This window comes from Fonsecaea monophora, assembly GCF_001642475.1.
Source record: "Fonsecaea monophora strain CBS 269.37 chromosome Unknown Scaff60, whole genome shotgun sequence".
Taxonomy (NCBI): domain Eukaryota; kingdom Fungi; phylum Ascomycota; class Eurotiomycetes; order Chaetothyriales; family Herpotrichiellaceae; genus Fonsecaea; species Fonsecaea monophora.
This window is the reverse complement of record NW_019173991.1, coordinates 82,357-96,872: the sequence shown is the minus strand read 5'-3', so window position 1 is coordinate 96,872 and position 14,516 is coordinate 82,357. Positions and strand designations below refer to the sequence as shown.

The 14,516-nt window shown below is 53.0% G+C and overlaps 8 protein-coding genes across 8 annotated transcripts; 3 read left to right on the top strand and 5 right to left on the bottom strand.

Annotated features, from left to right (window-relative positions):
- Positions 1-330: 330 nt before the first annotated feature.
- Positions 331-1,272, bottom strand: AYO21_07625 (hypothetical protein; the record flags this gene model as incomplete). Its single annotated transcript, XM_022657579.1, has 1 exon — positions 331-1,272. The coding sequence occupies one exon, from the start codon at positions 1,270-1,272 to the stop codon at positions 331-333; it is 942 nt and encodes a 313-aa protein (XP_022510117.1).
- A 555-nt stretch (positions 1,273-1,827) lies between these two features.
- On the top strand, positions 1,828-2,487 carry AYO21_07624 (hypothetical protein; the record flags this gene model as incomplete). The annotated part of the gene is made up of 1 exon (XM_022657578.1): positions 1,828-2,487. The coding sequence occupies one exon, from the start codon at positions 1,828-1,830 to the stop codon at positions 2,485-2,487; it is 660 nt and encodes a 219-aa protein (XP_022510116.1).
- A 148-nt stretch (positions 2,488-2,635) lies between these two features.
- Positions 2,636-3,214, bottom strand: AYO21_07623 (hypothetical protein; the record flags this gene model as incomplete). The annotated part of the gene is made up of 2 exons (XM_022657577.1): positions 2,636-2,956; positions 3,083-3,214. The coding sequence occupies 2 exons, from the start codon at positions 3,212-3,214 to the stop codon at positions 2,636-2,638; spliced, it is 453 nt and encodes a 150-aa protein (XP_022510115.1).
- Positions 3,215-4,224: 1,010 nt separating this feature from the next.
- AYO21_07622 (hypothetical protein) lies at positions 4,225-6,153 on the bottom strand (the record flags this gene model as incomplete). Its single annotated transcript, XM_022657576.1, has 2 exons — positions 4,225-4,520; positions 4,620-6,153. The coding sequence occupies 2 exons, from the start codon at positions 6,151-6,153 to the stop codon at positions 4,225-4,227; spliced, it is 1,830 nt and encodes a 609-aa protein (XP_022510114.1).
- Positions 6,154-7,123: 970 nt separating this feature from the next.
- AYO21_07621 (hypothetical protein) lies at positions 7,124-8,059 on the top strand (the record flags this gene model as incomplete). Its single annotated transcript, XM_022657575.1, has 1 exon — positions 7,124-8,059. The coding sequence occupies one exon, from the start codon at positions 7,124-7,126 to the stop codon at positions 8,057-8,059; it is 936 nt and encodes a 311-aa protein (XP_022510113.1).
- A 690-nt stretch (positions 8,060-8,749) lies between these two features.
- Positions 8,750-9,765, bottom strand: AYO21_07620 (hypothetical protein; the record flags this gene model as incomplete). The annotated part of the gene is made up of 2 exons (XM_022657574.1): positions 8,750-9,549; positions 9,609-9,765. The coding sequence occupies 2 exons, from the start codon at positions 9,763-9,765 to the stop codon at positions 8,750-8,752; spliced, it is 957 nt and encodes a 318-aa protein (XP_022510112.1).
- A 514-nt stretch (positions 9,766-10,279) lies between these two features.
- On the top strand, positions 10,280-11,962 carry AYO21_07619 (phenylalanine-tRNA ligase; the record flags this gene model as incomplete). Its single annotated transcript, XM_022657573.1, has 1 exon — positions 10,280-11,962. The coding sequence occupies one exon, from the start codon at positions 10,280-10,282 to the stop codon at positions 11,960-11,962; it is 1,683 nt and encodes a 560-aa protein (XP_022510111.1).
- A 1,441-nt stretch (positions 11,963-13,403) lies between these two features.
- On the bottom strand, positions 13,404-14,260 carry AYO21_07618 (hypothetical protein; the record flags this gene model as incomplete). Its single annotated transcript, XM_022657572.1, has 2 exons — positions 13,404-13,895; positions 13,964-14,260. 2 exons carry the CDS (start codon positions 14,258-14,260, stop codon positions 13,404-13,406), a joined length of 789 nt encoding a protein of 262 aa, XP_022510110.1.
- Positions 14,261-14,516: the final 256 nt, after the last annotated feature.

Sequence of the window (14,516 nt, the reverse complement as noted above, 5' to 3'; positions counted from 1 at the left end):
CTTTCAAAGGTTCGCAAGTGCAAACGAACGTGAGAGCGAAAGCGAAGAGAAAAGTTCCAAACCTTTAACCCCCTTTTTCTTTTTATGATGTGCCGCAGCGAGAATATCCCACGTTGGCTGTGATCGATATGTCTATGTCTAGATACAAGAATATATTACTTTTTCGAGCATACAATGGATCATCCGTGAGGCAACCCCCTTTTGTCACGGAAGAAAAGATTGAAAACAGTCTATTTTCTATGAATTGCAACGTCTCGAGGGAAGTTAATTGCATTACAGTGAGGTTCCTTTCACTCATGGTTGCCGTGTCTCGGGCGAGAGGAATTCCACCTAAAAGCACAAGGCACCTCCATCCACCCGCAGATCTGCGCCGGTGATGTATCTCCCTGCTCTCCTGCTACTGAGGAGGACGACGGGCCCCGTGATTTCCTCCACATCGCCCATTCGGCCCATGGGGCAGCGGCTGGCCCAGATGTCCCGCACGGGTTTCAGGCTGTCGCCGGCGTTGAGCACCGTGTCCATGTACCCGGGAGAGATGCAGTTGACGCGGATGCCGTGGACTGCCCACTCGGCAGCGAGGTTCCGCGTCAGGTGCGCGACGCCGGCTTTGCTGACGTTGTAGGCTGCCTGGGGTTGGGGGAAGTTTGTCGCGTAGGCCGAGATGGAGGCCGTGAAGACGATGGCGCCGCCGGACTGGGAAGCGATCATGCGTCGCGCCGCGGCTTGGGCGCAGAGGAACGACCCCGTCAGGTTGACGTCGACGACCTTGCGGAATTGGCTGGCCGTCGCGGAGACGGAGTGCACGCACCCGACGATGCCCGCGAAGCAGCATAGCACGTCGACACTGCCGAGCATCTCCTCTGCGGCCTGGAATGCGCGGTCCACCTCCGCCTCCGACGTCACGTCGACGGGGATGGTGTGGACTTTTGCGTTGGGGAAATCCTCCTTCAGTCGCGCTATCGCCTCCGAGGACGTCTGAATCGTCACGGGCAGGTCCATGAGGGCGACCCCACCGGCGCCGTGCTCAAGCAGTGCCCGCGCAGAGACCAGGGCCAATGTCCCCGCTCCGCCCGTCAGGACAGCGTTGCCCTCCACTTTGAATCTCGCGGCGGCACGTTCTGAAGCAGATGTCGCCTGTACTGGGGCCAAGGGCGCTGTGAGAGGATTTTCAGCCACCGAGAGACTCATGGTCGGGATGATTCGCGAGGTGAGGGCCGCCCGCTCGTCTTGGTCTGCCATTGGTGCTGCCGGTACTGAGTTGGGTTCGCCCATTTTGGCGGTCTTGAGTGCGAAGCGAGTCTCTTGCACACTAGATCTCGGCGTAAAGTCGACTGCGTGATTGTCAAATTGTTTGTGGAGTTCATCCACCTGTCTGTGTGGTGAGGTTATGTGTTGGCGGTGAGTCGCTAGAAGCAGGCACTGGTTTAGAACAGGAAAGCAAAGAAATAAAAGGGCAGTCAGATAATAATTGACAGATTTCTATTCATCACTAGGCTCACCGATCGACCGTGCCTCTCGACATTGATGTGACTTGACTTGTACCCGTTGACGCGTTTCACTCTCTGTTTGTGTCAACGGTATGTAGTGTTACTTCGCACTCGGTGTGTAGTGACATCTTTTGACATATTATTCTCGGCGAGAGATTGCCCGATCCGCCGACCACCAGGAATATTTTTTTCTCTGAATTATTGTGCCACAGACACGCAGATCAATTTTCGAGTGACTGGCAGATTGGCTGGCATTTTCTACAGGTGTGACACCTCACACAAGAACCACTCCTTGTCGCATCCTGCTTCTCCCTCGTCCTATTTCGCCGAACAAGACGCAATGTCGCAACCCAGCCCACTTCCGGGCCCCGCGCCCACTGCGACAGCGTCTTCAACTCAATCTCTCTCCTCCCAGATCGACCTGCTGGTGGCCCTCCACCTCTGGTCCTGGCCGGCCTTGACCCTCGCGATCCAAAACTCCTGGGGCGGCTCCCCCGAGGTCTCCAAGGACAAGCGGGACTGGTTCGCCGGCGCCGTGTCGGAACTGCTCACGTCGACGCCCCCGCAACTGGCCGACGTCGGCGACCTGGAAGAGGTGCTGATCCAAGTCATGCTGGACGAGTTCGAGGTCGTGGTCGACGACGGCAGCGCCGAAGAGACGGCCGCCAAGATCTGGAGCGGCGCCACGAAATTGGGCGCGGGGGACGTCTCGGAATTGATCGACCTCTACGCAAAGTGGCAGGAGAAGCAGAAAGACGGAGGTGGTGACAAGGTCGTCGGTATCGTCAGGGGGGAGGACAAGGACGCGGAAGAGACGGATTGGGATGACGACGACGATGATGACGAGGAAGAGTGGAATGGGTTCCCTGATCGAGCAGACGTGCAGATGGACGATGCCCCGCCGTCACTCATTGACATTGACTGGAAACCGAAGCAGAAGCCCGAGCCTGAGGTGGACGAAGACGGGTTTACAAAGGTTGTGGGCAAGAAGAAAAGATGATTCTGTGCTCGAGAGATTGGTCACAACACTTATTTTGGCCATCTATCTGGCATACAAGTCCCAGCATTCGAAAGAATCAAGACACACTGTCGACCGACCCATCCCTCTGGACCGTGGCGTCACACTCACAAATTACTACCGCGACATCTCAGTGACCCTCTGGATCGACCAGCCCCAACTCCTCATTCTCCTTCTTACTCCTCTGACTCCACTCGGGCGGTTCGTCGATCCCCTCTTCCTCCTCGCGGTCGCCCTGTGCCTTGTCCTTGTGCACGGTGGTCGGCTTGTGCTCGGCCGGCGAGTACACAGTATACAAGATCAACGGTGTCGGACCGGTGTTGATGAACTGGTGCTGCGTACCCGCCGGCACAATGATGAGATCTCCAGCCTTGACGTCTTGATCCACGCCGTTGATGGTGGCCTTTCCTTTGCCGGATGTGAATGTTAAGATCTGATCGACGGTGTGTTTCTACAGAGATAAAAATAAGCCACGATATTAATAGCGACCGCCACACAAAAGCATTCGACACATCAACCCCATCCGCCAGAAGAATCGCCGGAGAACCCTGGGACCAGGAGACCAGGAGAGACTCACCTCGTCTCCGATCTCTCCGTCCACCGGTACCGTCATGAGGACCAACTGACTGTACAACCCCGTCCACAGAACCCGTCGAAAGTCGCCCGACTCGCTGGGTAACGAGGTCGTCATGTCCGGGAAATAGGCCATTTCGTGTTTCGGCGGATCCATCGATGGGGTGGTGAACTTCATCCCGGCGGGTTTTGACGATCTCGTTCTCGTTCCCACGTCTGCAGCGTTGATCCGGGTAAAGAGTGAACGTGCGACGGCGTGGTAATCCCGTGATCCGAGATGGCTGGACTTAGAGTGTAGACAGCGACAGCAGCAAGATCTCCCGAATCTGAAGGAAACTTGCGATGCGAGAGACATGGAGCAATAACGACAAAAGAAAAAAAAAAAAGGAAGAGACGAGAACGTTTCGGGAAAGGGCAGGGACAAAAATGGATGACACCTCGAGGGGATCCGAGTTGAATGAGATGATGATGATATGGTGTGACTGAATGTATCTGGATTTACTCTTCCACCACTTGGGCTGAGAGAACTCGCGATTACGTAACGAAACGACCGTAAACACATGACCAAATAGTTACTCACGGAACACATTTCCCTAGACACATATGGCCCCCTACATTGGGTAGCACGTACCAAGCTTTCCGTGAGCAGAGAAACGAAAAAGGCAAGGGAAAGGGAAGGTCTCGTATACCGGAAGCGGAAGCGGATGAGTGGTCCACACCCCGTAGCTAGACTCGTGATGTCATGAAGACGAAAAAGTTCCATCAGACTTGACTTGTATGTATCGTGTATCATGTATCATATATGGTCTATACTTGGAGCCAATAACCGCTGCAAGTTTAGACTTGTATGTACCGAGAGAGTACATGTCGATGTCGTCCGTCTACCTGTTACTTGTGCCCGTCTGCCTACCTAGTAGGTAGTGGGTAGGTAGTCGTTGGAACATCACGTGTGTGGTATCTGTCTATGTGCTCTATGCTCTACCTTCTACCTTCTACCTTCTATGTTCTACTGGACTGGCGTCTTCGTGTCTATAACATTGCTCCTGAGCCTCCCTCTGCCCCTTCTATTCGAGCACGCCAGATCCGTTTATCGAAGGAATAAGATACCTTTGACATAATCGACAGAACGCAGTCCACCGACATCAATCACGACGCCCTCTTCATCTCAATCCCCTTAGTGCCGTCCATGACCCTCTTAATCTTCTCCTCGTCCACCTCTCTCCCAGGTTTGCCCATGTACCAGGTGATGTCGCTGCCGTCCCTCTCGCAGACGTGAAAGCCGTTGCCGAAGAAGCCAAACATGTTGTCTTGGTCGTCATACTCGATCTCGTAGTCCTCGAAGCGCGGCTTCTCGAGCAGGCGCAGGAAATGAAGCCGCGAGCCCGGGTAGACGGCGGGTTTTCCGTCGACTTTGCCGCCCTTGAACCAGCTTGAGCATGGTCCTATTCGAGAAGTAAGCGCATGTCCGTTTCTACTCATGCCATATTGTACTGCCATCCGCCACGGGATCACGGGGGGAAAGGGCGGACAAAAGAACTCACCGGTCCATGCAGTCCTCTTCAAGAAGGAATCTGCATGTCTCAAGAATTGGTCCACCACCTTCGCCTTGGGTCGCAGACTCCGAATGTTCTCCACCTGCATCTTCTCGATCACTTGGACGGTGTAGTTACAGTACCCTTCGATCAAGGGGAAGAAACTGCCGTGTGCCGACGGACAGTAAGCGCCGCCGTAGACGAAATAATTGGGCACCTCGGCCAGGCCGAGACTCAAGTACGAAGGGACGTGAGGGTGATCTTTCCATTCTTCATTTTTCGAAACACCGTTAACACTCAGAGGGAAACGGGGTTTGTACGAGGTGTCAAAGCCTGTGGCGCAGATGATCACGTCAACTTCCCTCTCTTGGCCGTCTGGATCGATGAAGCCCTTTTCCGTGATCTTTTGCAGCTGCGATGCAAACGCCGTGGTTTTTTCGCCCGTCAAGGCTTCCAGGTATCCGTTTCCAGGAGTCGGGCGACGGCACCCGACGAAGAACTCGGTCGGCATGATCTTCTCCAGTAGATCCGGCCGGTCTTTGAGCAGCGTCCTCATTTCGTTCTCGGAGTATTCTCGGGCTGCCTTTTGTGCCTCTGAACCATTGATGATGAAGCCGAACCGTTGATTGAGCTCACCTTCGATCATTTTGCAGTAGGCCAGATACTCGTCAGGATCATCAAACAGCTTCCGTTGTTCCTCGTTGTAAATGAAATTGGCACCATCTTTGCCTGCGAATGCTTGAGCGAAACCGGCTGTGATCCAGATCTTGTTCCGAATCCAAGTGTATACCTTGTCGACTTTGTCATAGATATTCGGCAGGATCTGAACAGCGCTGCTTCCCGCCCCGACCAGTGCGACCCGTTTACCCTTGAGATCCGTGTTCTGATCCCATTGGGCTGAATGAAGGAGGGTACCCTTGAAATCGTGCAGACCAGGGATGTCCGGCCACTTCCATTTGTTCAAAACTCCACCCCCGTCGATGACTATATCTGCATGATCCTCGAATTCCCGTCCCGTGGTGAGGTCCTGCACACGGACAGTCCATTGGGCGGTGCCCTCGTCCCAAGAAAGAGCGACAATTCGGTGCCGCAACTTGACATACTTCTCAATGAAATTGTTCTCCTGCTCGACCTTTTTGATGTAGTCCCAAATTTCGGGCGAGTATGAGTAGTACCGGGACCATGACGTGGGTCTCCAGGGAAACTGATACACCACACTGGGTATATCACAGGCACAGCCTGGATAACGGTTCTCATACCAGGTGCCGCCAACGTCAGCGTTCTTTTCGTAGCATATGATTTCGACATTCTTCAGTCTCTCTTCCGCGGTTTTGAAAAAGTTCAAACCAGACATGCCAGCGCCGAGGACGGCGATACGCATCTTCTTCCGAGAACCGTACAATTGCTCCAGGATTTCAACATCGTCCGGTGATGGGTTGTTCAACAATGGGCGCGTTTGTTCCCTGAGAGCAAGTCCAGCTCTATCAGCGTCGTCGGGGAGATACATACCCCCATAGCCGTTGGTGGTGGCCGATGGCGCCATGTTCGTGATTGAAAGAGGTGACTAGACAAATTGGCAACATATCCACGACCAGGGAACTCCATAGATGCCCGTATTTATATAGACATCCACACGTCCACACTTCCACACACGAGACATGATTCATTCGGTTCCGAGAATCGGTCCACCTGCTTTGACGAAAATCCTACATCCGGTGGACAAGTAGAAGGACGATGAGTGCGGAGATGTTTAGTACTATTGGCCGCTATTCTCCGCATATTTGGAGAGCCGAGGCTGCGCTTTTAGTTGTTGTGATAAGACTCGGTGGGAAAGACGACAGTGTATCATAGCTGAGCCATGAGGCTGGGGTTCACGATGACAGCTGGAACTATCAGGCTGAGCCACAGCGTACGCGGTATTGGTTGGAACTACGTCTCGTCATATGAGACAGCATAAGGAGGAACGAGCGCATGAGCAACTTCGCTACGCAGTGGCACGAGTGGGTTAGAGGTGATAGTGTGTGTGGTGGCAAAAGCCAAAAAGGAGGCTCAGCCTCGGCCAAGACGAAGTGACACGGAATATTCGTTTTTCCGGATCCGGTGGCCCTCGTGCTCACAACGGGATTCCAGCGAGCGAGGCGAGCGAGATTTGAATGGGTGGCACTGCATGGCCGTTCCCAGCCTTCCTGCGCCCGCCCCACGCATGTAAGTATCGTGGTACCTTAGAAGCCTAGCCTTCCACTCCCTCCGCCCTCTCCGCTTATCACAAATCTGGCTGGTCGATCTTCTCGAATCCTCGAAAACAACAAGCCAACCACTGTTACGTATGGGCCAGCCTTGACTGCGCCTCACTTGACAACAAATTCTTTGCCCTGCGCATCATATTGCCATCCCAGGTACCACCCGGATACTGCGACTACAAAGACTCGTCTTATCCTCACAAGGCTTTCCAATCACTTTTCCTCTCTCAATTTACATTACTACCTCGAGAACAACTTATCTGGCTCGACACCATGGCAGACATACAACGACAGCCTCTCTCCCCTCTGCAAACACAGATCCCTTCCTCAAACTCTCCTCCCGCTTCAACCGCCTCCTCGCCTCGCCCATCTCTATCCGCCAAACGTTCCCGATCACCTCTCTCAATCGATCTCTCCTCTCTACCGCCTCTTTCTCAACCAGCACCTCCCTCCAACACTCTCCTGATCACTCGCCTTGATGATCCCAAGATCTTCCACCCAGCGTCCCTGGCGACAATCAGACAACACATCTCAGACATCGCGCCCTTAAACTCCTTCTCACCACTCAAGTCCATGCACCGCATCATCTGCTCCTTCTACGACGTCGATGCCGCCATTGCCGTTAGACAGGTTATCGACGGGTCTGCGATAATGGGAGATACCGTCGCAAAGTGCTACTTCGGTGAACCGACCCCGATAGGGGACGAGAAGAAATACCTTGACCGACCGGACGCTGGGAGGTTGTTCTTTATCAGCCCTCCACCGAGCCCTCCCGTGGGCTGGGAAATGAAAGAGGAGGACCCTCCAAACACACATGTCCACGCCGAAGATCTGGCGTCGAAGCTGGAGAAACTGAATGGCAAGCTCACATCGGCCCCCACCAACGCTGCCGACGACTCCGCCTCTGAAGACGACGCCAAAGTACAATACACGGCCGAAGGGCTGCGAAGGTTGAAAGCTAGCCGAGCGCCGGCCGTCTCTGGCGTGTCTGCAGACACATCACCCACGGCCGATGCATCACCAAAGAAGCATCGGAGTCGAAGCTCGACTTTGATCTACGACCCCAAAGCCCACGGTGACAGCCCCGCGCTTCCGGCGGTAATGCTGGAGGCCGAAGATGAATCCGATGTGGAGCTGGAGGCGGAGATTCCGTCCAAGAAGATAATGGCCAGTACGGCACGTCCGCCTGTGGAGTTGATGCAACATTGATGGAATTGTCTTGAGGGATAAGGTACTCTTTGGGAAAAGAATGGCCGAGATTGGCATCACAACGGGATGAACACCACGAGATTGGCGTTTTTGGGAAGAGGACAGGCTGCGTTAGGCCCGTCTAGATTGGAAGACGAAATTAATATCCGTTGGCTACTGGGTATGGGATAAAGGCCCAAGGTGCAGAAAACATGGTTGGTCGAACCCGGGATATAGTCATTGTCCCGTGTCTATAATTCTTCATATGAATACGACGATCACCCCGTCCACCAGGCCGGTGAAGCTTGGTAACATCCTCACAATGTCCTTCGTAAAGACCCTGCCTCCTTTGTCTCCATCCACGCCTCCGTATACCATACCTCCGTGATAGTCTGCAAACGGCTAGTGCAGGACAGGAAAGATAAAAATACTGGACGAGCGCTGTGTGTAGGCACGTCCGGTGGTGGCGGCGCCGCCGCCGCTAAGAATGCTTCGTTGCCATAACTCCGTATCAATGCGAATTGCTGTACAAACGTGATGTTGTTCGTCCCCAGATTCGGTCCAGAAGAGCCCCATCCCGGTCAGTTTAACGGATAAGCCAATGTTGTACCAAAAAGGCCACATAAGGTGGGTGTTTTCGTCGAGTCCCTCAGACACACATTTCTTTTTGTCTCCCCCCAAGAAGCCTCCTCTTTTGTATTCTTTCTCGCATTATTCTTCAATGCCTTTGAAGTGTCGGTACCATTTCTTGTGCTGCTCGAAGAAAACCATTGTACATATCGTCTGTGGGCCCAGGCGCATAAAGCTCGGGACCCATCCGCGGAACATCCACAGGAGGCCTTCCTTCTGGCTGGCCTGCGTCAGGATTTCGAATATGCCCATCTTACCCCCTGCGGACATGACCCGTGTTTTGATCACATCAACGGGCGAGCACGTGGTGGTCGCGACGAACCCTGCCGCCAACGAGGCGCAAAAGTGCGTGCTGAGAGTGTCGGCCATTCCAAAAGTGTTTATAAAGGCGGATTTGAACCCGTCGTAGCTCGCCAGCTGCGCGGCGTTCATGAGTAATGCTCGAGTAGAATTCGCGGTCACGCCGCGAAATATCGACATGGGCCCCTCTTCGCGGATCATTCGTAGTAGGCCGTCGAGTGCATGCTTGTAGTTTCGTTGAAGTTCGGGAGGCTTGGTGAAGTCGGATTGCATTCGTACGTTGAGTACGTCCCCAGGATTGCCAGCTATTCCGCCCAAGAGTCCCGCGGTAGACGACATGAGAATGAGATTGAGTAGAGGCTGTTGGGGCTTAGGATTTTCAGGTGTGGGCTGCACGGCGAATCGAGACTTCAGGTCTTCGTACACGCCAAATCGAACGGTCGAGTAAGTCATTTGCCGAAGCAGAGCGGCTGAGAGACCGGAGTATAGACCTAACAGCCCTTGATTGCGGAAAACATAGGCGAAGGTGCCGAGCGTGGTTTTGGGCGCATTGGGAGGGCGGGTTTGTAGGCGGACCTTGACTGTATCAGATTGTTAGAAGCGACCGCGAACACGACTGAACCCGAGGATAGCGACATACCCAGGTCCAGAGGATGAGTGACTACCGCAGCCATTGAAGCCGCACTTCCACCGAACCAGAAGGGATAATGTATCGCTGCTGCAGCTTTCCGCTGCTTTGGCACAGCTTCGACATTGTGCTTAGTGGTTGTGTCAACGGTTGGAGCAGTTTCGGCCATGGCTCCATTCCCAAAAGTCGCAGTCGTGTCTATCGAACGGCAAACATCAAAGGAAAGCAGGCCCCAAAAGGATAGAGATAGGAATGAAGAGAGGAGGAACAAACAGTAACGAATGCTCGCGGAAGCGCAGGGCTACCGGTACATATGTATGTAAGTTTTAAATGAGGAATAATGGTTAGGGGAGAAAAACTGCGGCAGCTGTACAATCAATCAATGTTTAATGTTTAGGTGGATTCGGAGATAAATTGATGATGGAGGATGCCTCGTTCCGAGAGACACGGGGAATCTCGAGACAGCCGGGTGGAAGAAAGCGATATCGGCTCCGAGCCATGTACCTTGTGTGCTCGTACATACAGACAGGTCCACAAAGCTTGACCTCTGTCCAGAGCTCAGGAAAATAATCAAACTTCGGGTCGCCGTGCCGCGTTCTCCCACTGCTTTTCACCAAGCTCCATACAACCATTCGTATGTATACCGTTTAGAACGGCTAGTCCAATCCTTCTCAATATTTCCGATGCGGCTTCTCAAGACGGGAGCGTTTGTGCGTGCCGCTCAAGCTGCCAGATTGTCAATTCCTAGCTGTTCAAGGGCTCCTACCTCATCCCCAGTCGTCGTAGCATCGAGATGGGCGTCCTCCAATGCTCAAGCCCAAGCTGCAACCGCAGAGCAAGCCTTTCCCGAACAATCTGTCAATCTTGTCAACGAGGTCGACCCGGCAAAGACTGGTGCGGCATCAAGCCAGAGCGGAGATCATGTCAAGTTTGAGAAAAAGCTGCAAGAGTTGGGACAGGAGAACAAAATAGTCCACGACAATGGACAATCTGGAGCAAAGATTCTGGGTTCACCGTACATTTTCGATCAGACCTCGAATCTCTCCAGCTCCATACTAGACCTCGTCGGTCGTAACCTCTACGATCATCCTGACCACCCCATCTGTATTACGCGGAGGCTCATAGAGTCATGTTTCGAAGAATCGACGTTCAAACACTTCGCGATGGGGAATCCGGTCGTCACAGTCAGAGACAATTTTGATATCCTAGGCTTCCCTGCGGACCATCCAGGCCGTTCAAGGACAGATACATACTATGTCAATTCATCTCAGCTCCTGCGCACACATACTTCTGCACACCAAAACGCCGCATTTAAGTGGCTCGCAAAGAATCCTTCGAGCAAAGGGTACACCATCTGTGCTGATGTCTACCGCAGAGATAGTATCGACAGGAGTCATTTTCCGGTCTTCCACCAAATGGAAGGTGCCCGAGTTTGGGAAGCCCAGCAGAACCGAGCCGCTCAGATCGAGCGGGACTGTGAAGAGATGCCCAAGACTGGTCTCGTTGTAGAAGACCAAGCCACCGACTTCACAGGAACTGCAAACCCTCTGCAACCTGAACATGACCCCGCGGAAGTGCAACAAGTCGCCAAACATCTCAAACTAAGCCTCGAGTATCTTATCAGCCGCATCCTTGAGGCCTCTCGACAATCGCTTCCCTCCGCTGCCAGAACCGACGCCCCCATGCAAGCTCGCTGGATTGAAGCCTATTTCCCCTTCACGTCACCCTCTTTCGAACTGGAGGTCCTGTGGCATGGAGGAGAATGGTTAGAGCTGCTGGGAAGCGGCGTCGTGAAGCAATCCATTCTAAACAGAGCGGGACTGAATGACCATATCAGCTGGGCCTGGGGCCTAGGCATTGAGCGCTTCGCGATGCTCTTGTTTGGTATCCCTGACATTCGTCTGTTCTGGTCCACCGATCCAAGGTTTTTGAAACAATTCACTCGTGGAAAGATCACCAAGTTCGAACCATTCAGCAAATATCCTGCCTGCTACAAGGACATTGCATTCTGGATCAAACCAATGGCTGCAGCATCATCACCGCTCGCTTCACAACCAGCGCACGCGACCTCAGGTGTTGCTGCTGCTGCGGGGGGAGATGCCACAAAAGCATCCCCAACAGAAACTCAGCCAGCTGCATTCCACGAAAATGATATTATGGAAGTTGTACGAGACGTGGCAGGCAGTCTAGTTGAAGACGTGAAACTAGTCGACGAGTTCGTGCATCCCACCACAGGGAGGAAGAGTCTCTGTTACCGGATCAACTACCGAAGTCTCGAGAGGACATTGACAAACGAAGAAGTCAATGGATTGCACGAAGAAGTCGGCCGCAGAATGAAGGACCTATTGGGGGTTGAACTTCGTTAAATTGCTTCCGACCTTGTCGCCCGCCCGCGATCTGTTCAGTCAGATAACCGCTGCCGTCGCCGAGTGAAGGAGCTCACGAAGCCGCCGTCTACTGTTGTTCACCCAGCTAGCGGCCAACGGATTATCATGACAGGTAAGAACCCCCGACCCGCATTTGCGTCTCATCCCCAGATATCTCTCTGTGATCCAATGATGAACTGCCTAAATCATAATTGTTTCAACCCCATATGATCAACCGACTTGATTATACTGTGCATTTGCCTCTTCTGAATCTTTAACGGATCAACAATTTTCTCTCTTTCTGGTTTCCTCGTCGCGCAAATCCCCCATTCTCTGATGCTGACGATCGCCTTTTGGGGACAGACAAGCGGTTTCCGCACGACGACAATTCCTCGATCCCACTCGGCCCATCATCATGGGAGGTCCATCATCCCGCCTGCCTGCCTGCCTGAGGAGCCAACCAACCAGCCAGCCAGTATTTGATCTAAGTATACCATGGGACGGGACGGCCACCACGCGTGTGCCCTTCAACTCTTCAACTCTTCAATCCTCCAAAATATACCCACTCCCATACCAAGGAAAGCTGCACAAAACACGGGAATGTTTTTCGCGAAAAGATGTAGGTATAGGTATATGTATAATTATTATACTTGTTCCTGTACTTGTACTTGTACTTATACTGTATTACTACTTATCCCATTACTTCCACTTTTCTTCAGAACCTTCAGATCTTCCTTCAGCGGAGAGGTGTTCTCTGAATAGAATAGAATAAGATGTGCGTACCTAGGGCTGCTACATCGGTAGCAGGTAGTAGGTCTGGCTAGTAATCCCAATTACATGCCTACATAATGTAATGAAGAGAAGAGGAGTAAGCTGTACAAAGGCAGAGGAGAACCCGAGGGCCCAAGAGCCCAAGAGCCCGAAGGGGAGAATGTCAGGGGGTGTAAGTACATTTTTGAAGGCACGTTGCAGCAACATGTCATGCGGATTCGTGGTCATCATCTCGACACCGCTGGTGGGCTTGATATAGACAGACAGATAGACAGACACAGACCACCAAAAATCCCAACCTCAGCCGCCGCCATTGCCGTCCTGCACGATGCCCATTATTATTCCCAGTGCCCTTCCACATCAGATTTTCCAAGACGGAACATGTTAGCCGTCACACAACTCTCACACACACACACACACACACACACACACATTATCACCATGTGCAGCTCCACTCTCCCGTGATCCCGTCACTTCTAAGATGAGAGCCGACATATCGTCCGATTTTTGTAGAATCCCTTCTTCGCGTCATCTCTAAACCTGTCTTTTTGGTGTCACCCACATGCAGGAAGCGCAGAGACGGAAGCAACGAGATTGAAAGGTCGCAAAACTTTTGGTACACCGGGGTCAAACAAGTGGCCCCGAATTTTGACGTCGAAACAAGCCAAGGCTACGAGTTTTTTACGACTCCGACCTTGGCCGCTCTCACAACACGCCCGTTCAGTTTATATCCCTTGCTCTGGGTGTAAAAGACATCACCGTCCTCTTTGCCCTCGACTTTTGTGAAGAAAGTGGCCTCGTCCGTGTTGGGGTCGAATTTGCGCCCTCCGCCCTCCAGGGGGTCGAAGCGCTCCAGACCGTGCTTTTTCAAGGTGGACATGAGAATTTCTTCCGTCATCTTCAGGCCCGAGAACAGATTGACCAGGTCCTTGTTGGGCTCCGAGGTGGATGCGGCAGAGGCGGCGACATTAGGTTCGGAGGAAGAGGTGTTGGTCCCAAGGGCTTCTTGAGGCACTGATGAGAGTGCCCGATCCAGGTTATCTATTGAATCGAGTAGGTCGGATGCGAACCGCTGGATGGCAAACTGGCGAGCGGATTCCATGTCTCGACGGGTTCGCTCTTGAAGGTTGCGGTAGTCCGCAACGGAGCGGAGGTATTTGTCCTAGAGAGCCCGAAGTATTAGCCCGCGTCGCATTATCCAGAGCACACATTGCGGAATCCGCACAGTACCTTCAAGTCGATAACCTCCTTTTTGGCCTTCTCAAGCTCATCCTTTAGAGGGTCTGCCTTTGCCTCCTCCGCGGCTTTTGCCTCTTCTGAAGGAGCCGCTTCCGTGGCAGGCTTCTGTGGCTGCGCGTCGGTGGATTGCCATCTCTGTCCTACCCGTGTTGAGAGGTAGGCGTTTCTGGATGTCCGGGGAGATATGAAGGTGGCGGAAGAAAATGGCGACTGGCGTATCCGTGCCGGAGACGCAGATAGTGAGTCTGAGATGGTGCGCACCTGGCGAAGTAATTGCTTCCGAAACATCGTGTGGACGGAGAGGGAGAGTAGACTTGAGAAAGTACAGGGACGATAAAAGGCTTTGATTGCGATGAGCTTTAGGGAAAGCTGTTTTGTGTATGGGATAGAAAAGTTATCTGGCCGTCAAGAAGTATTGAGAAATTTAGTCAAAGCACACACGACTCGGCGTCCAAGCTCCGAGCAAAGGCCATTTCGGTAGAGTCGCTGCTTTAACAGTGTTCGGAAAAGGTGCCCCTTTGGGACTGCTCTGCTCCATAAACAA